Raw genomic sequence first — 25,134 nt, 5'->3', positions numbered from 1 at the left:
TGGAGAACATGACGTGTGATGGATAGCCCAGCATTCATATTCAAAGCTGCCAATGAGACAATATTTCTCTTTGATGTAGCTATCAGCCACTAAAAATTATGAGAATTCAGAAATAGATGGCAACAGGGTCCCCAATTTCCTGCCCCAGATTTGCCAGGATTGTAGGAAAAATCTAATTTCCATCTGTCATTATTGCATTATTCAATTGTGCTTTCATCTTCAATGTTACATATAATGCCTGTGTGTGAACTAATCCCCTGTATTCAAAATCTTATTCTTGTCACTAATAATAAATTCCAGCTTGTCATTCATACAAATTGAAAAAAATATATAATTACAGTTATAACTTCACCTACAAGCATTCTTTAAACGAATCCTGCAGAAAATCTGATAATTCATTATGTGGACTATACCCAAAATTAAACCTTCCCAAAGGTTTGCTGCAAAAACATAGTGCAAAGTTGTGCTGTGGATGAGGTTCCATAAGCTCCAATCAAAGTTTGGTGGGTGGAAGTCAGAAACAGGAAGAGAGCTATCACTCTTCGAAGTGTTCTCTAGAACCCCCAATAGCAGCGGAGTCGTTTAGGAACAGAGCAATAGCCAGAATATGGGAAGATGTAAAAATAATAGGTTTGTTGTCATGGGTAACTTCAGCTTCCCTGATATTGATTGGTACTTCCGCAGTGCCAAAAGTTTAGATGGGAGAGAATTTGTTAGGTGTATCCAGGAAGGATTCCTCGTACAATATGTAGACAGGCTGATTCAAGGAGTGCCACACTGGATCTAGTACTAGGCAATGAATTGTTCAGGTAACAGCTCTCGGGTGAGTTTTCAGAGGCAGTGACCATGACTCCCTGATATTTAGTATAGCCTTGGACAGGGATAGGAGCAAACAGTATGAGAAAGTATTTATCTGGGAAAGGCAAATTATGATGCTCAAAGGGAAGAATTTGGGAGTATAAATTGGGAACAGAAGTACTCGTGGAAATGTACAATGGAAAAATAGACATTGTTTAGGGAGAAACATCTTGCATGAAGATGTTGACGGTTTTATCCCCTTGATGCAGGGAAAGGATGGGAGGGTGAAGGAACCATGGTTGACAAGAGAAATGGAGCACTTAGTTAAGAGGAAGATGGAAGCATACTTAAGATTTAGGAAGGAAGGATCAGACAGGGCACTTGAGAGTTATAAGACGGCCTGGAAGGAGTACAAGAAGGGACTTCGGAGTGGTAGAAGGGGACATGAGGCCTTTGTGACTAGGGATAAGGAAAGCCCCAAGGCATTCTCCACATACGTGAAGAACAGAGAATGACTGAAGTGAGGGTAGGACTGATCAAGGATGAAAGAAGAAATGTTCCTCAATAGGAGAGGTCCTTAATGAATACTTTGCTTCAGTATTCACCAGCCAGAAGGATCTTGACAAATGTGAGGTTAGCATAGATTATGAATAATTTGCTGGAACATGTTAACATTAAGAAAGAGGATGTGCTGGAACTTTTGAAAACATTGTGATAGGCAAATCCCCAGGGTTGGGCGGGATATACCCAAAATTATTATGGGAAGCAAGGAGATTGTTGCACCTTCGGCAATAATCTTCACATCTTCACTGACCACAGAAGTAGTACCCAAAAATTGGATGGTGGCAAATGTTATTCCTTTGTTCAAAAATCATAATCCTGGGAATCCAGTGAGTTTTACATCAGTGGTGGGCAAACTATTGGGGAGGATTCTTAAAGACAGGATTTATGATAATTTGAAGAAGCATAATCTGATTAGGGATAGTCAACGTGCTTTGTGAGGGCAGGTCATGCCCCATGAGCCTAATTGACTTCAAGGAAGTGACAAAACAAATTGATGAAGGTAGAGTGGTTGTTGTCTAAATGGATTTTAGTAAAGCATTCAATAAGGTTCCCCATGGTAGGCTCATTTAGAAATTCAGGAGATAGGATCTGTTCTGGGAATCCTGCTCTTTGATTTTCGTAAGTAACTTAGATAAAGAAGTGAAAGGGTGGTGGTGTGGATAGTGTAGAGATTTGGCATCGGTTACAATGGGGCATTGATTGAATAGAAAGTTGGGCTGAGAAATAAGATGTCAGTGGTCCCCAACCTGGGGTCTGTAGACCCCTAGCTTAATGGTATTGGTCCATGGCATAAGAAAGGATGGGAACCCCTGTGCTAGATGGAGTTCATCCAGAGAAGTGTGAAGTGATATAATTTGGAAGGCCAAACTTGAAGGCAGAGTACAAGATTAATGGCAGGATTCTTAACAGCATGAAGGAATAGAGGGTACGTGGGGTCCATGAAAATGGTTGCTGCACAAGTTGATGGGGTGGGTAAGAAGGTATGTGGTGTGTTGGCCTTCAGGATTGATTTCAACAGCTATTGTGAGGTTATGTTGCAGTTCCATAAAACTCCGGTTAGACCATACTTGGAATATTATGTCCATTTCCAGTCGTCTCAAAATAAAGAAGGATGTGGAAGCTTTAGAGAGGGTGGAGAGAAGATTTACTGGGATGCTGCCTGGATTAGAGAGCATGCCTAATGTTGAGCAAGCCAGTGCTTTTCTCTTTGGAACAAAAGGAAGAGAGATTACTGGATAAGGTTTATAAGACGATTAGAGGCATAGATAGTGGACACTGAGCACCTTTCTTCCAGGGCAGAAGTGGCTAATACCATAGGGCATAATTTTAAGGTGATTGGTGGAAGTATAGGGGGATGTCTGAGGTTGATGTATTACACAGAGTGACGAGTGCATGGAACACACTGCCACATGTGGTGGTAGAGCAAATACATTATGGACATTTATGAGACTCTTAGACACATGGATAAAGGAAAAATAGAGAGTTATGTAGGGGGTTTAAAAAGTCAGCATAACGTTGCAAACCAAAGGACCTGTACTCCGCTGTACTGTTCAGTGTTCTAAAAATCACTTTATAAGTTGTTCTTGACAGTCCAGTCTGAAGCTAGAGGTGTAAACTGAACTGATCTGGTTAGTTCTGATCTAATTCATTCCACATCAGTTTGTTCCACTTCAATGTAATTTTCCTTCCTAATTGTAGCCCAGATGTAACGCTAAACTGTAATTTTGGATTGTAACTTGTCTCTTCTCTATTTTGGAAAATAAATCATTGTAAATTGAAGTCTTGAGCAAAAATGTTACTTATAAAGTAAAAGGCATTTCAATGAATTGATATTGCTCAGTGTATGTACCTTTGCTTTATAAATCATTTATGCTTGTGACATCAAGAAAGTACAGCACTGTGCAAAAGTCTTGGCTCGTATATATAGCTAGGATGCCTAAGACCTTTGCACAGTACTGTATTTATCAATGCAGAGTGCAGAGCGAGCTTGTATGTCTGGTGTGAGCAAAGGATGTTCGGAATGGTGATGGTGGAGTGCTGCAGGAGGGGTGTGGGACAGGTGGCAGAGAAGGAGTGCCGGGGCAGTGGGGTGGGGTGGTGTGGGTGCAAACACACTCAGCCCTGAGACACCAGGCAAGGTCATTTGATTCCAAACAATTGGCTTGTTGATCATTACATAATGTCTCTGGTGCTTCTCACTCTCAGTCCACAGTAGAGACCCATATCAGAATCAAGTTTATCATCACTCACATATGTCATGAATTTTTTTTTTTGTGGCTGCCGCACAGAGCGATACATATAATTTCTACCGTCTTGGGCACCCTAGCTATTGCACACCACTGTACAGTTCTGTAAATCCAGACAAATTTAAATCTCACAAAGGTCTTCTGTCACTTTGAATCAGCTCCATATAGTATATACTCCATACAATATAGTCCTACCCCTATCGTATACCAGAAAGTGATTTTCCTCTTTATATTTTTCTGTTCCTTTAACTATTTCCAGAAGGTCAGTTTTCACTTACCACCTCTCTAGGTTGGAAAGCCAAGTTTGTTCCAGTTACAGCTGAGAGCCAAGTATCAGTAATTATACATGTGGATCTTTCTAGCCACAATTCCAGAACTCATTGGTTTACCTTATTGTGTGTCATTTGAGCCAAGTCCCAGTCTAGAGACACAGGCGCATAGTCTAAGATATTGTCCATTCAATCCGATGATATTGCTTATAAACTAGAGCTATGTTTGTCATCTCAAGGAATTATAATATTTCCTCTAGGATCCTTGGGCAAACTTAATAAATTTATACTTCAAAATCAATATATCTGAATGTTGCACCATATTGCAATATTGTTGCGACTCTTGCACAGTATTGTAAATGCATTTTTATATGATCAGTGAGCCTGAAATATTCAACATATGCTATAAGTTGTCCCAGTTGCTCTCTAAAATTATATCCAGATTTTTAACTTTGCAATTTAGTTTTGCAAGAGTAAGCCACATGCTTGCAAGGATGACATGCATTTATATGCAACATTGATGTTTCAATAGTTCAGAAGTTTCTGTGGATTTGCACATTTTCTAGGATTAATTTGGGTCAGAAGTAATGTTAGAAACATCCTGGGGTGCACTATGGGAGATAGGTGGCTGGCACGTGGATGACAGAGGACCTCATGAATCCACACCCAAGTTAAATTTTTGAAAGAAAATACTTAACTTTTAATTTTGGTAACCTTCAGCAACCTTTTTAGAATAAACAACAAGACTATTTGCACGTTGTGACATGCTTCACTCATTTTCTGTTCAGTATTAGAGAAGAAATTTTAATGCAGGTTTAAGCTCCTTTGTTTTGCTAATTAAGGGCTTAATGTCATTTCTATATGCTGAAAGAGATGACTGATCAGTACCTAACAAGCACAAGTATACTGATGAAGGGACTTTTACCCGAAATATTAAGTGTTCATTTCCTTCCATAGATGCTGCATGACCTACTGAATACCTCCAGCATTTTGTGTGAAATGCATTGCCAGAAGTATTTTAGACTTCTAGTGGCATGTAAACTTGGACAACTTTTGTCTCTTTTTCATAGTTGACTGAACTAATGAATATTGGGTCTAATTTCACTCTTGTATTAAATTTCAGACTTCAGCTATTTATTTATCATTTAAGTACAGTGGATTCCAGTTAATTGGGAAAGATCAGGACCAGTACATTTTGGTTCAATTAAGCAACTGCCTCAATCAGCTGGAGTTCCGAGGAAATAATTTAAAAGGTATAATGAAGAGACACATTAAGTAACAAATTATGTATTTAAATGAAATGCAAAACAAATTTGAATACTATTAATTCCACTAGTGTACTATAAAACTGTATTAATCCCTAATAGTTAACGACAGAGGAATTCATACAGTGTGCTCTGCTGTGTTCTTCTGACTATAAATCATGCAGAATCCTAGTATAAATAATGAACTGCCTTCATACAATGTTCTCAACGACTGCATACTCCAAATCTTCATTTTCATTGTAACATTCAAGATTATTGTTGATATCTTCATATTCTTCATAGTTCGTCACTTGTTGAAGGAGTGAAATTGTTTCATTTTCAATCCCAGCTGTCTCTGGCATCTCCAAGCCTGAGTGCTTGAAACCGCATTGAGCAAAACAATTTGAATTGTCTTGCTGTTCCTTTCTTACCACTTATCAGGGGAAAAAAATCACTGTTTTTAGAACACTAAGTCATACAACTGATGCTATTTTAAACTGTTTATTCTAAGCACAGTGTAGTGTCTAAACTGCACATGACTAACGCTAGTTTAAAACTGTTTGGCAACAGTCCCCTGTCCCAACTAAACTAAGGGAATCTCAGCTTTTTCCTCAATCAATTTTAGTTCTTTAAGAGTTGTGTCAAATAAGTGGCTGTCCCAATTAAACAATGATGCTCCAAATTAGTGGAATTCGCTGAATATAAAACCATAACTTAAGTCGATCTTAATATCTGATTAAGAATGAAAGGGTTTGGAATTCAGAATTCTGACTTGGATAATATTTGTTTCTCTTTGATTAATAGATGCTGCAGGTTGTGACACATTCAGAAGTTCCTGATGCATCCTTTCATTTGGCATGTTTAAACTAGATTTCCTGTGAAATTAGACATATCCATAGTGAAATGATTAAGAAGTTAAGTAATAAGAGCAGGTGTAGGTCCTACAAAACTGCTTTACCTTTCAGTAAGCCCATGACTGAACTTGCACATCATCTCCACCTTATCCCCAAGTTTTTGATCACATTAATGTCTAAATATCTATGTGTCAAAAATTCTTGTCAGCTAAGCATCCACATTGCTCCAGGAAGAGAAATTAAATGATTTGCAATCTTTTGGGTGAAGAGTGAATGAATCCTAAACAGCCAAACCTTTATTATAGAAAGGACCATGACGTCCTGTGGTCCATGCACTCTTCAGCAATGAGAATATCACAAATGTCAGTCTATCTTTTATTCCTTATCTGTGACATACTGAAGCAATTTTGTTATTGTTTATTTGTTTTTATCAGTGATAGGAATCAACTGTGACAAATTTTAAATTTTGAAGGGCCTTGAAATTTCCCCCCTTTGTTTCTGGATGGAAAGCCTTGCTATTGTCCATCCCACTTTGGCTGTCCCTTCCAATAAACAAAGAAAAGTATACCAGACCAAATTCCAAAATGGGAAATAATGGTCACAAGCCTATATTTAGCTATTGTATGTTAGCCTCATTATATTTTGTCAAAGTTGCAACCTTCCCACTTCACTTAACAGGCTCTCCGAGTCTCTGCTCCAGTAGGAGTCAAGCAACACAGCAATTACAGAAGTTCAAGCTGGCGCTTTGTTTAAAATGCCTTTGTGCATACCTTAGGGCAAAAAATACATATAATTTTCTGGTGAAATCCAGCCCACGTAAATAGCTGAAAGGTAGGTACAAAAAGTTGCCATCTGAACCAAGACTGAATTACATTTCTAGGCTTCAATCAGGTACTCCAGGAGTAGTTAAATGGCTTCCATTATCCTTTCTAAATTGCTCTCAAACTTCAGTCCCAATTGTGAAGCATAACGTTATCCAGAAAGAGAGTTGGGAATAAAAATTGAAATAACATATTTAATATTTGGCTTCTTTCCCCAAATTACAAGGTGTAGGTGGTATCGTAAAGTCTTCAAGTATAACTCAAAGTGCAAAAGGAATACTTACTGCTGGTAAGAGATTTACTCCTTCCCAAATAATTGTATATTGTAATGCATTCAATTGAAATGCTCTTGACAATATTAGGTTTGTTTAAGTTGTGGATATCATTTCATGGTCTGTTTCTTATGTACTTAGGCATGAAAAAAACAATTACCTATAGCGTGAAGAAGCTACATAAAATGTGGAGGGGATGGAGAAGAAAATCTTCCTGAAGTATTTGATAATTATAACTTAAATTTTAAAGAAGTTATATTTTTTATGAAGCTTATGAGCTATTTGTTTTTTTCATAAGTAATTTGGATGTTTTATAAAATTGTCTGCAGCATCTTTCCAAAGTCTAGCATCATCAATAATTTAATGCATTTTATTTCCAAGGAATTTTATGAATACATGCGTATTATTTCTGCTAATGGGGCATTATTGCAAAGCTTGGACTTTTTCAACAGTGGGTATTTATTGATAAAAGTGGAATACTGCATCATACAAACTCTCCACGAGTGTGTAAAGATAAATTCAATTGGGAAAACAAGACAATATAAAATGAAGCACTTTACCAACGTAGCAATATCATTATGAATGTTTTAGTTAAGTGAGTTGTGCTTATTTTATGGATTTTCTTTTCCAATCACTTAGAAATAGTTCTAAATATTTTGGTTTAATTGAATTCATTGAATAATTGAACACTTTTATCGTAACTAAATCAGAAGGTTAAACCGTGTATTGCCCTGCATATGTACTAGGCATCTCACTGCATGGTGAATTTACCTATTGTAATCAGTGCAGAAGGTGGCAACTAGTGACTGTATTGGATTCATGTCAACTGTCAAATTCAAGAAATTCAAGTTAAAAATTAAAATATTGTTGCTACTTTTGGTAAACCAGTACTAGGGAGTTGGCCAAAAATGCTGATGGGTTGAAATTGTTTACCTGGGATTTTTATCATTGTGTAGAAATCACATGTTCATCTTGAATTCGAAAAAAATTTGCGGCTTAAGTCTGCATACTCTAAATGGTTGCATCATTTACACCAACTCACATCGCTTTGAAAATGAGAATTTGTTTGGCCTCAGGGGCAGGCTTAATTGAATTAGGTTGTGAAATCACTTAAGTGTGCTGTCATATTGTTATGCTATATTTTTGTTTCACAGTCAATTTACATTTAGGTAATTTATTTAGTATAACAACGGCAATTTTGAAAGTTGGCAAACTTACAATGGCCCTAATGTGTAGGAAATTTATATATCTAGTCTGCATTAATCAGTTGAGATGATCCTTTGCTCACTAAATTATCAACAGATTTCTAATAAAACCTGGCGTGATATAAAATGTAATAAATCTGGAAATTTACAACACCTTCCTGAATATGATCTTTGTTTGCCCAACATCAGTTAAACTCTTCTTGACCTCTGAGTATATTTACTTGAAACTATTTGATGTCGTGTTCTAGTTTAGGGCAGAAAAATCCATTGTATGCAAGATGGTGTTACACACCCATCGTTAATATGCACAATGCCATATAGTAAGTACTGGAAATATTGAAAAGAGAAACTTGCATTCATATGGTATATTTGACAGTCTCCTAATACTCCAAAGTATTTTATAGTCTTGGAGGAATCATAGTCAACAATTTGCATGTCACAGAATTATGATAATAATTGAGTAATTTTTGTGTATTCTTATTCTTTAATAAATATTAAATAGAGAATTGGGGTGACTGTTCTGTTCTTTGTCAAAGTGTTACAGTGAGATCCTTCACAACTTTCTGAGAGTAGAAGAAAGTTTAGGCTAACAGCTAGAGAAGCAAATGAATCTCTGAGTGAGCAGGATTCCTTCAGCATTCTGCTGGTGGGCTAAGCTAGATTTGTGTTCTTTAGTGTGGGTCTTGAATGTCTGGGAAAGTTAACAAAAATAATTCTGAGCACTTCACAGCTTCTCATCAACCATTTATTCAATGAGTTACAACAATCTTCATTCTTGAAAATATCTGACACTTTACATACCTTTCTAGCCTCCCTTTTTACCAACCTATTTATTTCAAGTTTATCAAACATTTTAAGACGTTTTTAAGTAATATGTATTGGATTTTGTTCAAGAAACATGTTAACAGTCAAAGTAAGTCATCCAAACACTTGAGTCCCTCCTCCATTCATGATGATTATGGTTGACTCAGTCTCAAATTATTTTAGTTTCTCTGAAGTTCACTTACTAGCTTAAGTTGTATCACTATAATGCACCTTCCACCTCAGAGATTTTCTCTTCTCCCCCTTCAAATCGAGCGAAAGATACAAAACAGCACACACACAAAATGCTGGAGGAACTCAGCAAGTCAGGCATCATTTTTAGAAATGAATAGATAGTTGATATTTTGGGCCAGGACCCTTCTTCGGGACTGAGAAATAAGGGGGAAGGTGCCAGAGTAAAAAGGAGGGGAAGAGGGAAGGAGGCTAGCTGGAGGGTGATAAGTGATGCTACGTGGCTGGAAAAGGTGAAAGGCTGGAGAAGAAGGAATCTGAGAGGAGAGGAGAGTGGACCATAGTAGAAAGGGAAAGAGGAGGGGACCCATGGTTTAGTAATAGGTAGGTGAGAAGAAGTAAAAGGTCAGAGTGGGGAATAGATGAAAAAGGGAGTACGGTGGGGAATATGTTTACCAGAAGAAGAAATCAAAATTCATGCCATCGTGTTGGAGGGTACCCAGATGTAATATAGGATGTTTCTCCTCCACCCTGAGGGTGGCCTCATCTTGGCTCAAGAGGAGGCCATGGACTGACATGTCGGAACAGGAATGGGAATTTAAATGTTTTGCACCAGAAAGTTCCGCTTGTGGCAGATGGTGCAGAAATTCTTGACAAAGCAGTCCTCCAATTTACAACAGGTCTCACCAATGTAGAGGAGGCCGCATCGGGAGCACTGGATGCAATAGGCGACTCCAGCAGATTCACAGGTGAAGTGTTGCCTTACCTGGAAGGACTGCCTGGGGCCCTGAATGGAGGTGTAAAGGCAGCAATAAGTGCCAGGAGGAAATTAGTGGGCAGGATTTGAATAGACAAGGGAATTGCGGGTGCACGATCCCTGTGGAAAGCAGAGTGGGGTGGGGGGGGGGGTGGCAGAAGTTGTGGAGAATAATGTGTTGGTTGCAGAGGCTGATGGAGTGGTGGGTAAAAACAAGAGGAACTCTATTAAGTTGGTGGGAAGATAGGGTGAGCACGGACGTACAAGAAATGGAGGAGATGCGGATGAGGGCAGCATCAGTAGTGGAAGTGGGGGTGGGGGAGCCCCGTTCTTTAAAGGAGGACATCTGAAAGTACATACCACCAGATTCAAGGACATTTCCTATCTTGCTATTATTATCAAATGGACACAATCTTCATCTTATTGTCTGCCTGAACTGCTCTTTCTTGGTATCTGTGATGCTATATTTTGCCCTCTGTTATTGCTTCTTCCCTTTTTCTATCTTGATGTACTGATGTGACAAAATGATCTGCATAGATGGCATGCAAAACAGCTTTTCACATGTGACAATAATAAACCAATTTACAACTTTACCAAGTTTGGACTTCAAAGCCATTATTTGTGCTTAATATCATGCTAGCAGTAATCAGTTCCACATAAATTCTTAAAAATTCAAGTTTAAAGTATTAAGTGAGTGGGGCATGTGAAACTAGTAATTCATTCAAACACATGTACATTACCTTGCACATTTGACCCATCTCTGCCAAATTTAATGACATGCATTATTTGTTTACCTTAGGTTTGGTAAACCAGTAACCTTGATTAAATTGGTAGTAAAGTGACCATAAAATGTTTGGATTTATATAATCTGACTGTATGGCTTTATGATGTTCCAAGGTTGTAAAGGAAAAGTAAAATAATCATTTCTGTAATACTTGGTCAGGTCTCTGCAAAAAAAAACATATACAAACATTGAAACCATCATGTGTAAATGGAGTGGCAAGGCAGTTGCAATTTCAGAAACTTCGTTTCTACAGTTATTAAAATACCTCATGAAAATAGGTACTTTCCCCCAATAGGTGGGCAGGATTTGAATGATCAAAGGAACTTTTGACATGGTGTACAGTTTAAGCCATTCTTTTTTTTAAACTAGCCAACTAGCTGTTGGTGTTTCGGGCAGCAATGAAGATATTCCGTCTCAGAGTTTTCTTCAGTAGCTTCTTCTCAGTTTTCAGTCATACAAGTCCCGGGTGGAGACTGAGGAATACCGTCGCACTCAGATGTAGAAGGAATCTTCATTGCTGTTTCTGTAACAATTTTGTTTAGTAATTACTAGTCGGGGTTGTTAGCCCTGAGCTGCCCCCCACCCCAAACCTGGGGGGCCAGTGGACCAGTCTTACTTTGGCCTCTACCCTTTGACCTATTTGGCAGTGGACCAGTCTTACTTTGGCCTCTACCCTTTGACCTATTTGGCAGTGGACCAGTCTTAGTTTGGCCTGTACCTTTTGACCCTACCGAGAGCCAAAGCATAAAGCCCTGACTCCAGCCAACATAGCCCTCTGGGTCAGTGAGGGTCCTCCAGGTCCAACTGAGGGTCCTTGGGTCCTCTAAGAGGTCCACAACCTTGTCATGGTTTAGAGGTTTGCGTGCTTCAAACTAACTTAACTATTGACAAAAAAAAACTACCGGTAACAGTTAACCATGGGTTTTAAGGTAAAGTCAAATCTCAGTCTATGAATCCAAAGTCAACCTGCATCGTTTAGCTCTGACCAGTTGCATTGCACAGGCAAAAGTTTCCCTTAAGTATAATATGAGAGTAATTTTGATTATGCCTAATGGGATAATCTATGTTTACAGTTTAATCCTGTACAAAGTCAAATGTTTGTCCAGTTCTTATCAGAACTAAAACAATTGAAATTATTCCAAATATTATGGAACTACTCAAAGAGAGTGAATCATTTATCAAAGTAAGCAGGGGAACGGTGGAGGGACATTGGGTAATCAAATTTGTAAAGTAATCAATGGGGCAGTAAATGGATATCAGATTTGGTAAAAGCTGAAAGAGGATATGAGAGGAAGTGATTGGCTTCCTGAGCAAGGGAAGGACTGAGAGCAGCAGGATGGAAATATTATTGGTAAAGTCTGAGGTTTCCACTTGTTCCAGAAGATGTATGGAGAGGGCAAGAGTAAGGAGTTTTAAGATGTCTGACAAGAAAAGGGGGTAGTATGGGGAAGGGGCAGTTTTTCTTCGTTCTGGTCACAGTTTTAGAAGAATTGGTGACTTTTCCCAGGCTCATCAGTATGAGCCTTTTCTTGAATGTCACATTATGAGCCTACTAATTTTAAGAGTGCATTAACCATTCTCAAGAGATGTGAAAGCCACTACTGCTGTATTTTGGCCGAAAGCAGAGTAAAATTACCAGTCTACTGAGATCTGGCAAGTAACAAGTCCCATACTAGATCGTCCTCTCGGTTAATCAGTGATCACTTTATATCTTTTATGCAATCACATAAGATTCACTGATAAATGCAAGTAATAGTTTGGTTCAAGTAAGTCTATCCAATAAGAAAAATATATAATTACAATTGTTTTCTGAGCTAATTTTCTCAGTGATATTTGCCTGCAATTTCTGAGTTAGAATGTACTGAATTATATTTATTCATTTATATTTATCCATTATCTATCCTACGTGCTAATGTTGTAAGTACATGTAAACTTAAAAGAGCAAAGGAAGGATTAGGAGTATGCTTAAAGTAATGTGTTATAATGATTTGGAATGTGCTGCCTACGCAGATTCAATAGTAATTTTCAAAAGGAATATATATCTACTTGAAAGGGAACAAAGTGTGGGTCTTTAGAAGAAAATAATGAAAAGAATGAATAATTAAAGGACTTTTTGACAATCTAGTATGGGCTTGATGAGCTGAATGGCCTCATCAATATGTTTTTCTGTGGAGTCGGATTAACTAACACAGAGATTCACAGTGGGAAGGAAAATGTTGCTCAGTAACTAAAGTACCCTCATTGTTGCTTTTACATTCATTGTTTAAGATATTCCAGTTTATATATGTTGCCTTTCCACTGAAATCCTTCAGGACTGTATTTATTATTTTTTGTTTGTATTTAAGCTCATGGAATATTGAAGATCCTTTCAAACATTTCCAGTGGAAATGAACACCATAAGATATAGGAGCAGAGTTAGGCCATTTGGCCCATCGAGTCTGCTCCACCATTCCATCATGGCTGATTGAAATTTCCTCTCAGCCCAACCTCCTGCCTTCTCCCTATATCTCTTCATGCCATGAGCAATCAACAAAATATCAACCTCTGCCTTAAATATACATTAAGGCTTAGCCTCCACAGCTGCCTGTGGTAAAGAATTCCACAGACTCTCCACTCTCTGGCTAAAGAAACTCCTCCTCATCTGTTTTGAAAGGACATCCCTCTATGCTGAAGCTGAGTCCTCTGGGCTTAAATAGGAAACGTCCTCTCCATATCCACTCTATTAGGGCTTATCACCATTTAATAGGTTTCAATTAGGTCACCCCTCATTCTTGCTGCCTGGCAGGCTGAGTTCCTCCAGTATCGTATGTGTGCTGCTTGGATTTGCAGCATCTGCAGATTTTTTATTTTTTGTTCTTGCAGTACCCATTTACTGCCACTAAATCTTTAGGTGTTTTATAAATATTCACTAGCAATGGGAACATGAGTGTAATTGTTTTTAATTATTTAAAGGACTACAGAATCTAATCCATGTAACATCCTTAAAACTAAATACCATAAAACCCCAAAAAAAAACACCAAGTTGACATTGAATGAACTTCAAATTTCAACAGCTACGCTACTGGTTCCAGAAAAAGGGGCTGGTTCTGACAGCTTGTTTATGTTCTGCCATATTTGCCTTGTTTGACTAGTTTTGGCTCTTCCACCCTGTCCTGTATACAGCCCTGAAATTCTACACCAAGTGATTTATACAAACCCTTAGATATATACAATAATTATATGGGTGTGAATGTTCCCAGCATAGTCTAGAAAAAAAGTTTGAGGATATTAAAACAAGGATGACTGAATTTGACTCAATGAATAGATTCTTTACATGCTAGCAACTATGATTAAGTATGTTTATTTTATTTCTGTTAAGTTCAGCTTTAGAATCCAAACAATATAGAAAATAATTCCCAGAGTACGCAAGTATGAAAGCTTTTACTGATTTTCCTTTCCTCATTTAGCTTATAGCAAGACTGGATGAAACCAAATAACAATAAAATCATGATCAAGGAAGTAAAATGGCACATTAAAAATTGAATTTAATTTGGTCCAAATAGAAAGATGATTCCTGCAATTATTTTCATTTTGAATCTAATCTCTCTGCATTTGAAAGATAAGATTTTAAAACTCTGAATATATACTAGTGACTTGCAATATTTGACATAAACTTCATAATCTAGAGATGCAAACTAGTAGAATAACACTCTATATGCATTCGGTTTTTCATTCCATCCTGCACTGTAATAGGTCACAGTGACAAAGATCAAGCAAAAACCAGATTATGAAAAAGGATCTGATTCAAAATTTGTAAATGCTAAATATTCTCTTACACTATTTTTATACCTTGTGTGCAGACTGTTCAAGTGTTTTTAACTTGATGTTTTCCTTATATGCTCTTAACTCCTCTGTAAAATAATTCTCCTTTCTTTAATTTCATGTTAAGGTTGAAAAAATGTGCAAATCGCGCTGATAATTCAATCCCTTTCTATATTCTGTTTTCAGGTTGCACTGACAAGAGCATTGGGTGAGCCTTTTTTTAATATACTGTTATCTATAAACATTGGGCAGAAAGGTGTAGCTGGGTCATCTTTTAATACAATGAAAAAGCATAGGGACGTAACACATCAACTGCCTGTCTCACAGAGTGGAAAAGGCCAGATTACGATCCATTCAACTGATCATCTGATAGTTTTGTGCTGAAGCAAAAATCAAGTGTTTCTCTGTGTGATAGTATTATGTACTTCGTGATTCATTGATAGTAAATAATGAACAATCAATCATCCTCTTAAGAGCCTGTGAGCAACTGAATAAGAAAAAAAACATTAAATAAAAGACGCAGCTTAGAATAATGAGGTTGAGGTAGCAATGTTATTAAGGTTAGTCCCATGCAAGCCAAAATAACATATAATACAATCACATTAACAATACACACAATGTGCAGGAGCAGAGCAGGTCAGGCAGCATCTATGGATGGGAATCAACAGTCAACGTTCTAGGGCTGAGACCCTTCATGAGGACGATAATATTGCTCTAGATTTCCAGCATCTGTAGTATTGTCTTGTGTTTTCGTGACTGCCCAACGGTGTGCTTGATTACATCCATCTCTTAAGAAGTGAAATACTATCCTTCGACTCACTGCCTGGCTTATATACTATAACAAATTTCCCCCAGATAGTCAGATAGAATAGGTAATTGCAGCTGTTTGTCCTGTCATAGTTTACTAAAACACCATGAAGTGAAGTGTAGTCGGCATACATGCTGCACATCTGCAGAAATAATTGCCGAAAAGCCTCAGCCAACTCAATGTGCTTACAATCAAGCTGAATGCAAATTACTTTGGGAAATTGTTATCAGTATTGTCTGCAAGGAAATTACTTTCTTATCTGTTTTCAATGCTATTTGTAAGATGAGGTTTTGTTTTATGAATTGGCTTAGTTCCATATAAATGGACCACAATATATCACAGACTACAAAAATAGAAAATGCTGAAAGTACTCAGCAGGTCAGGCAGTATCTGTGGAAAAAAAGAGTTAATATTTTAGGTTGAAGTCTTCTTGGTTAGTGAGCATGTTTCTTTTGGGAATATATAGATTTAATTTACTCTAAGTTAAAATCCTTTTATAATCATATCTTGTGCAAAAACAAATATACAGCTTACCAAGCCACATCCTGCTTACTCCAGTGTTGGCAATTCCTTACACATGCAAAGTATAGTAACAACTTACATTTAAATAGCACTTTAAAAGTAGCAAAGCATCCCAAGGCACTTCGCAGGAACATCTTCATCAAAACAAGAGATTCTGTGGATGCTGGAAATCCAGACTTGTTTATTCTTTGATTGTTGAGCCCTTAGCTCCCAGTGGAGCATTTGGCCATCGGTGACCTCCTGTGTCCATCGTCCTCTGAAGTCGATGGTATGGCTGGAGTTCATCAATGCTTCTGCAATCCATTGTACCCACTGCATAGGGGATTGGCCTATTCAGCTTCACCAGAGCCCGGTTGGCCGGCCTTGCCCATTTCCACCTCTCACGACAGGGACGTAGGGTTGGACTTTCAGAGGCGGAAATCCATAGCAATATACAAAATGCTGGAGGATCCCAGCAGGTCAGGCAGCATCTCTAGAAAGGAATAGACAGTCAATGTTTCTGGCTGAGACCCTTCATCAAGACTGGAAAGGAAGGAGGAAGAAGCCAGAATAAGAGAGAGGGGAAGGGGAACAAGCTATAAGATGATAGGTGAAGTCAGGTAGGGGGAGGATCAGAATGAAGTGAGCTGGGAGGTGATAGGTGGAAATAGTAAAGGGCTGAAGAGGAAAGAATCTGAAAGAGGAGAGTGGACCATGGAGAAAGGGAAGAAGGAGGAGCATCAAGGTGATGGGTAGGCGAGGAGAAGAGGTAAGGGGAGCTCGAGTGGGGAATGGAACACAGGAGAAGGGCTGCAGGAAGTTGCTGGAAGTTAGAGAAATCAATGTTAGTGCCAGCAGATTGGAGGCTACCCAGATGGAATATGAAGTGTTGCTCCTCCAACCTGAGAGTGGCCTCATTGTGGCAGTAGAGGAGGTAATGAACGGACAAGTCAGAGTGTGAGTGGCGATTGGAATTAGAATGGTTGGCCATCAAGAAATCCTGCTTGTCACCTCTTACTACCTCTCCTCACCTGCCTGGTACCCCTCCACCTTCCCTTTCTCCCATGATCCATGCTCCCCTCCTATCAGATTCCTTCTTCTTCATCCCTTTAGCTTTTTCGCCTATCAGCTCCCAGCTTCTCACTTCATCCCCCCCCCCCCACCCACCTGTCTTCACCTCTCACCTGCTAGCTTGTACTCCTTCCCTTCCTCCCACCTATTTATTCTGGCATCCTCCCCCTTCCTCTCCAGTCCTGATGAAGGGTCTTAGCCCGAAACGGTGACTGTTTATTCCTCTCCGTAGATGCTGCCTGACCTGCTAAGGTACCTCAGGCATTTCGTGTGTGTTACTTCAGCAAAACAAATGTTGCCGACCCACCTTAGGACAAATGTCGGTAGAACAGTGGGTAGAGTTTAAGGAGCATCTGAAAGGAGGAAAGAGCAGTGGAGACTGAGGGAGGTTTGGGGAGATGGTGACCAAGAATGTTGTTGTGGATGAACAAGGGACAGAATAAAAACAGCACTGATACTTCAGCCAATTCTTGCTGCTTACAAAAATGAGGTGGTTTGTGGATTTATAAACTTAGCTGTGAATTTAAAAATGGAGTTAAAGCATTATGACTGAGCAAGTCTGCCGCAAGTAATTTCTTCTCCGCCCCAGCAGTAGCCCCATAATTCTCATTATCTCTGTTTAGCATTGCTGCATAATCGCCCAGCCTGTGCTCCCGATAAGCATAACATCAGCACTGCCGGACAGGGATAATGAGAATTATGGGGCTACTGGGGGGGCGGAGTTGAAAGATATTACTTGTGGTAGACCTGCTCTGTCTCAAGCATGGTGGTACATCGGTCTAGATCTGCGACCGAGGTAGTGTTGGGCAAACACCAATTGGTGGATCCTGATGAACCCAAAGTCCAGCCAGGGCTGCTGTGGAGTACATAGCAGTAGAAATGGCATGGAAGGCGGGTAGAGTAACAGATCACACAAAGGTCACAATAGGGATGGAGGCCAAATGTTAGATTATGTCCTCTTCAGCTCACTAACCACACTCATCTGTTCCCTCTTCTCTTTCCCTTCTAATCCCTTTGAATACTTGCTTTCATTCTAAGTCCTTTAGTTTTTATGCCTCCATCAATTGCAAATGTTTTTCTCTGTTTAGCCATCTTCGACACTTTTGTCAGTTTAAATACCTCTGTCGAAGATCTTCTGTCTAAGGAGATTGACCCCTGCCTCTCTGGTCTATCAATTGTCACTGAATCAACCCAGTTAATACTTGCTGCAGCCTTGCTAAGGTTTTAATATTTTTATTAATGTGCAGCCCTCGGAACAGGACACAATACTCTATTTGTGACTGAAGCTCTATTTTATAACATTCTAGCTTTTGTACTCTATGCCTCTATGTATAAAGCCCAGGAAGCCATATGCTTTATTTAAAACCTTTTTTAACCTGATCTGCAAATTTCAGTGACTGATGCATAAATAAATCACTCCCTATCTCTGTTCTTGAACAGCATTCCTTTACAAATTGTGCCCTTTATATTACCTCGCTGCATTTTCCTTTGGAAATAAAACACACTTCACTTTCTTGTATTCAGTTTTATTCACCATATTTCTGTTCATTCTGTCCTTTTCTATATTCTCACAATGTAGGAAGAGACCTTTTGGCCCATTGAATCGATGCCACCTCTCACATGGCCATGTTAGATTCCTCCTGTTCCTAATAAAGTGGCCACTGAGTGTATGTTCATGGCCTTTTGCTGCTGTAGCCCATGATCTTCAAAGTTCGATGTGTTGTGCGTTCAGAGATGTGTTTCTGCTCACCACTGTTGTAATGCGTGGTTATTTGAGTTACTGTCACCTTCCTGTCAGCTTGAACAGTTCAGGCCATTCTCCTCCGACCTCTCTCATTAACAAGGCAATTTTGCCCACAGAACGACCGCTCACTGGATGTTTATTTTGGGCACAGTTCTCTGTAAATTCTCTGTAAACTCTGGAGCATGTTGTTCATGAACAATCCCAGGAGATCAGCAGTTTCTGAGATGTTCAAATCACTCCTCCTGGCACTAACAGGACAAAGTTCCTTAAATCAAATTTTTACCCATTCTGATGTTAGGTCTAAACAACAACTGACCCTCTTGACCATGCCTAAATGCTTTTATGCATTGAGTTGCTGCCACATGATTGGCTAATTAGATATTTGCATTAAAGAGCTGGTGTACCTAATAAAGTCACAAAATGCTGGCAGAACTCAGCAGGCCAGACAGCATCTATGGGAGGAGGTAGTGACGACGTTTCAGGCCGAAACCCTTCATCAGGAGGGTTTGAAGGGTTGATGAAGGGTTTCAGCCCGAAACGTCGTCACGACTCCTGATGAAGGGTTTCGGCCCGAAACGTCGTCACTACCTCCTCCCATAGATGCTATATGGCCTGCTGAGTTCTGCCAGCATTTTGTGTTTTTATTTATCTCCAGCATCTGCAGATTCACTCGTGTACCAAATAAAGTGACCATATTTTGCTGTAACTTGTTCCTTCTAATATGCCCATCAACTTCACCCAGATCCTCAATCCATTGTATTGTAGGGGTAAGTTACAGGAACAAATTAACCTACCAACCAGCACATCTTTGAGGTGTAGCAGAAAATTCTGGTACCCTGGATAAACCTGCGAACTCAGGGAGAACATCTAAACTCCATACACACAAGACCAGAGGTCTGGATTGAATACAGGTCATTGGAGTTCCGAGATAGCCAGTTGGGGCACTGGTGCCTCTTGAAGTTGGCTCTCAAACATCAAGCTCTGGAACGAAAGGGAGAAAACGATGTTCATTCTATTTCTCGTGCTCCCTATCCGCTGGTGTCACCATAACTACTCTGTATCGTGATGTTTCATGCTTTTTCAATTCATGGTATTTCATACTCATTATTTATTACTGTTTATTGAGATTTGTGTTTGCAGAGTTTGTTCACTGATCCTGTTTACAGTTACTGTTCTGTAGATTTGAATAGTATGCCCACAGGGGGGAAAAAAGGTTGTATGTGGAGACATGTATGTACTCTCATAATAAATTTTACTTTGAACTCTTTTCATTCTTTTTCAAGGTTTATATTACCTGCATCTGGAAAACTTGGTCTGTGAACTGGTGAAGATCAGATATTTTAAGAGAAGCACCGAGTCTAGTCCCATCACCTGGGGCGCGGTGGCCTACAATTTAGTCAATGTGAAAAGTAACTTCACCATTTGTTCTTAAACTATGTCATATTTCTTTTTATGCTGCTACTTCCCGTTTAGTTCTGAGGATTTTATGCTTGATGACATGCCTATCATGTAGTGCTATTACTTTACTTTTAATGTCACCAAACAATTGATACTAGAGCGTACAATCATCACAGTGATATTTGATTCTGCACTTCAAGCTCCCTGAAGTACAAATCGAAGTAAATATAATAAAAATTTAAATTATAAATTATAATTAGAAAATAGAGAAGGGAAAGTAAGGCGGTGCAAGTTAGGTCCAGATATTTGGAAGGTACGGCCCAGATCCAGGTCAGGATCTGTTCAGCAGTCTTATCACAGTTGGAAAGAAGCTGTTCCCAAATCTGGCCGTACGAATCTTCAAGCTCCTGAACCTTCTCCTGGAGGGAAGAGGGACAAAATGTGTGTTGGCTGGGTGGGTCGTGTCTTTGATTATCCTGGCAGCACTGCTCCGACAGCCTGCGGTGTAAAGTGAGTCCAAGGATGCCTTTTTGAATATCTGTAAACTCCGCATCAACTCTATGTCCCTGATTGACCCACTGTGTTACCTCATTAAAGCAATGAAGTAGGATTGAGGTTGTGTGGGTCAATTCATGAACCTGATGGCTGTAGGAAAGTAACTGTTCCTGTACCTCTGTGGGACTTCATACTTCTGCATTGACAATAGTAGTGAGAAGGGTGCAAGATCCATAATGCACCCCTATGAATCTATCATCTTCAGTGTGTCAACACTGACTGAGGAAAAGGGGGTTTGGAGTTTGATCTCAGACCCGGCACAGAACTCACAGCTATGATCCTTGGCCTCTCACATGTTTTTTGAAATCTAGACTACCTGCAGCATTAGTATAGAGAAAAAAAACTGAATTACATTAATTATATATATGTCTATGTAGTGCAAAAAAACCCAGAAAATAAAAGAAGTAGTGAGGAGTAGTTCATGGGTTCAATGTCCATTTAGGAATCGCATGGCAGAGGGGAAGAGGCTTGTCAGGACGAAGGGTCTTGGCCTGAAATGTCGACTATGCTTCTTCCTATAGATGTTGCCTGGCCTGCTGCTTTCCACCAGCATTTTGTGTGTGTTGCTTGAATTTCCAGCATCTGCAGATTCCATCGTGTTTGCGAATGAAATATGGCCACTGTCATATGGCAGACTTCTTTATAGCTGCATCAATATGTTGCATCGAGGTTAGGTCCTCAGAGATATTGACACCCAGGAACTTGAAATTACTCACTCTCTCACTTCTGATCCCTCAATGAGGATTGGTTTGTGTTCCCTTGTCCTACCCTTTCTGAAGTCCACAATCAGCTCTTCTGTCTTGCTGATATGAGTGCAAGGTTGTTGCTGCAACTCCACTCAACTAACTGGTATATATATATGTTTTCCCTCTATACCTCAGACTTAAGATACAACACGGAGTCATTTCATCTGCAGAAATTCTCTGCTTACTCAGCAATAGTTGGGTATATAAAGGGAGGATTGGAGGATGAAAACAGGACCCTGGTGGAGAACTCTAATGCTACAAGCTGAATCACCTGCAGCTTAACATTAGTAAGACAAAGGAGATGGTGATGTACTTTAGGAAGGCTAAGCCTGCACTGCTCCCAGTTACTATTGATGGTGAGGAAATAGATGTGGTGAGGACCTACAAATATCTGGGAGTACACCTGGATGACAGACTTGAATGGAGCATCAACACAAAGGCTGTGTACAAGAAGGGCCAGAGTCGCCTCTACTTCCTGAGGGGACAGGTCCTTTAGAGTATGCAGGCCTCTCCTTCTCATGTTCTATCAGTCTGTTGTAATCTTCAATGCGGTGATGTGCTGGGGCAGTGGCATCAACACGGATGATGCCAACAGGCTCAATAAACTGATTAGAAAGGCTGGCACTGTTATAGGAGTCAAACTGGATATACTGGAGACTGTGGTAGAACAAAGGACCCTACAGAAAATCCTGGCAGTTCTGGACAATGTTTCTCACCCTCTGCATGCCATCTTGGCTGAACAGAGAAGCACTTTCAGTAATGAACTAAGACAACTGTGCTGCACTGAAGAGCGCTATATAAGCCCTTAGGCTGTATAATGAGTCAACATATAGCCAGGGAAGTGATGCCCTCCTCCTGTTCTTCTGTTTGAGCTACTTATTTTTTATTCTTTATTACTTCTAATATTTATATATCTATGTACTTGTAATGCTACTGTGATACTGTAATTCCCTTTGGGATCAATAAAATATCTATCTATCCATCTATCTGCTCCAGTATGCCCTTTTGTCACCATCTGAAATTTTGCCAACAATGATTCTGAATCTGATTCTGTATACCTGCTATCCATGATTCATTGAAAGTTTGCAAGATTATTACCAACCACCATGCAATTTCCACTCCCACTTTGCAACATAGGAAGCATTCCATCTGGACTGGGAGAAGAATTCACTCCACTACTAGCCTTTCAAGTACTTATCAGGTTCTGGTTACATTTCACTTGCAGACAGAATTTATATATTATAAAATCATCACAAAGCAAATAAGAGAGAATCTGCAGATGCTGGAATTCCAAACAACACACACAAAATGCTGGAGGAGCTCAGCAGGTCAGGCAGCAAGAGTACAGTCGACGTTCCAGGCCGAAAACCTTGATCGGGACTGGGGAAAAAAGATGAGGAGCTGGAGTAAGAAAGTGGGGGCAGGGGAGGAAGAAACACAAGGTGATAGGTGAAACCGAAAGGGGGAGGGTAGGGGTGAAGTAAAGAGCTGGGAAGTCCATAGGTGAAAGAGATACAGGCTGGAGAAGGGGGGATTTTACCGGAGAGGACATAAGGCCGTGGAACAAAGGGGGAGGCGGTAAACCGGTAAGGAGATAAGGTGAAAGAGGGAAACGTGAATGGGTAACGGTGAAGGATAGGGGCATTACCGCAAATCGATGTTCATACTATTAAGTTGCAGGCTACCCAGACGGAATGTAAGGTGTTGCACCTCCAACCTGAGTGTGGTCTTACCACGACGGTAGAGGAGGCCATGGACTGACATGTCGGGATGGGAATAGGTAGGGGAATTAAAATACGTGGCTACTGGGAGACCCTTTTTTTTCTTGTGGATGCTTAGCGAAGCGGTCTCCTAATCTATGTCAGGTCTCATCGATATACAGGAGGTCCCACCGGGCACAGTGTAATTACCCCAACAGACTCAATGTCGCCTCTCCTGGGGCCCTGAATGGTCGTGAGGGAGGAGGTGTGGAGGCAGGTGTAGCACTTGCTCTGCTTCCAAGGTTAAGTGCCAGGAGGGAGATCAGTGTTTGGTGTGGGATCTCGTTAGAGATGACGGAAGTTATGTGCTGGACGGGGAGGCTGGTGGAGTGGGTAGATGAAGACAAGAGGAACCCTGTCCCTGGTAGGGTGCGCGGAGGATGGGGTGAGGGCAGTTGTGCGCGAAATGGAAGAGAAGCGGTCGAGGGCAGCGTTAATGGCGGAGAAAGGAAAGCCCCTTTGAAGAAGGTGGGCATCTCCTTGGTTCTGGAATGAAAAGCCTCAACCTGGGAACAGATGCGGCGGAGGAATTGAGAGAAGGGGGGGGGATAGCGTTTTTACAAGCGACAGGGTAGGAAGAGAGGCAGCGGGTTTACCATAGACATCAGTAGACGGAGAGATCGAGAAAATGGAGGGAGGTGTCGGAAATGGACCAGTGAGGAAGTTGGAAATAATAGGGTCATATGCTGCCATGGCTGTACTAAACCCCGGGTTTTATAGCATTTTGGAAGTTGGGCAGGCTCAGGACTGGGGTGGGATACCAGGTGCTGTGGGGTTTTAACCCCACGAGGGGGCGCTCTGTCAGATGCCATGGCGGCTTCGCCGTTAGTTCAACGCTTACAGTCCCCGCGGACCTCGGTAATTACCCGGCTCATCCTCAGATCGCGATACAAATGACGTGTTTCCCTGCCAGCTCGCAGGAAGGTCCCATGGTGTAATGGTTAGCACTCTGGACTTTGAATCCAGTGATCCGAGTTCAAATCTCGGTGGGACCTAGAAACATTTTAAAGAGAAATAAGAAGTGGGAAGCGGAAAATTTAGAGAAAATGGCATATTTTAATTGTGGAAGGAACGAAAGTTTATTATCACCGGCCTGTGTCGTGAAATTTAACTTAGGAGCAGCAGTTCAATGCAATACATAATGTAAAATAATAACTAAATAACGTACAGTATATACATATTGAATTGAATAGAATAAAAATCATGCGAAAACAGAAATGACATATGTTTAAAAAAGTTCAAAATGTTTTAAAAAGGTAGTGTTCACAGCTTCACTGTCCGTTTAGGAATCGGATGGCGGAGGGGAAGAAGCTGTTCCTGAATTGCTGAGTGTGTGCCTTCAGGCTCCTGTATCTCCTTCCTGATGGTAACAGTGAGAAAAGGACATGCCCTGGGTGCTGGAGGTCACTAATAATGGACGCTGCCTTTCTGAGACAGCGCTCCTTGAAGATGTCCTGGGTACTTTGTAGGCTAGTGCCCAAGATGGAGCTGACTATATTTACAACCCTCTGCAGCTTCTTTCAGTCCTGTGCAGTAGCCCCTCCATACCAGACCGTGATGCAGCCTGTCAGAATGCTCTCCATGGTACAGCTCTAGAAGTTTTCGAGTGTTTTTCTTGATATACCAAATCTCTTCATATTCCTAATGAAGCATAGTTACTGTCTTGCTTTCTTTATAGCTGCATAGATATTTTGGGACCTCATTAGGTCCTCGGAGATCTTGACATCCAGGAACTTGAAACTGCTCACTCTCTCCACTTCTGATCCCTCTACGAGGATTGGTATGTGTTCCTTCATCTTACCCTTCCTGAAGTCCACAATCAGCTCTTTCATCTTACTGATGTTGAGTGCCAGGTTGTTGCTACGGCACCACTCCACTAGTTGGCATATCTCACTCCTGTACGCCCTCTCGTCACCACCTGAGATCCTACCAACAATGGTTGT

At 40.3% G+C, this 25,134-nt stretch overlaps 1 protein-coding gene and 1 non-coding gene across 6 annotated transcripts in view; both read left to right on the top strand.

Moving 5' to 3' along the window:
- tamm41 (TAM41 mitochondrial translocator assembly and maintenance homolog) overlaps positions 1 to 22,401 on the top strand; it is a 39,509-nt gene extending 17,108 nt beyond the window's left edge. The window contains exons 7-9 of one of the 5 annotated variants that reach the window (XM_073072110.1): positions 7,023 to 7,085; positions 14,795 to 14,816; positions 20,016 to 22,401. In XM_073072110.1, coding sequence (XP_072928211.1) covers positions 7,023 to 7,085; positions 14,795 to 14,816; positions 20,016 to 20,052 — 122 coding nt within the window. In that variant the 3' untranslated portion in view covers positions 20,053 to 22,401. Of the gene's footprint in view, positions 1 to 5,000; positions 5,131 to 7,022; positions 7,086 to 7,209; positions 8,780 to 14,794; positions 14,817 to 20,015 lie in introns of those variants that run through there. The other 4 variants (XM_073072109.1, XR_012102130.1, XM_073072108.1 and 1 more) reach the window with 4 other exon arrangements.
- Positions 22,402 to 24,114: 1,713 nt separating this feature from the next.
- On the top strand, positions 24,115 to 24,186 carry trnaq-uug (transfer RNA glutamine (anticodon UUG)). The gene has a single exon. It is a non-coding gene; the product is annotated as a tRNA-Gln (tRNA).
- The last annotated feature ends 948 nt before the right edge of the window (positions 24,187 to 25,134 follow it).

The sequence above is a fragment of the Hemitrygon akajei genome, chromosome 19 (genome assembly GCF_048418815.1).
Source record: "Hemitrygon akajei chromosome 19, sHemAka1.3, whole genome shotgun sequence".
In the NCBI taxonomy this organism is placed as follows: domain Eukaryota; kingdom Metazoa; phylum Chordata; class Chondrichthyes; order Myliobatiformes; family Dasyatidae; genus Hemitrygon; species Hemitrygon akajei.
This window is presented reverse-complemented; position numbering and strand designations above follow the sequence as displayed.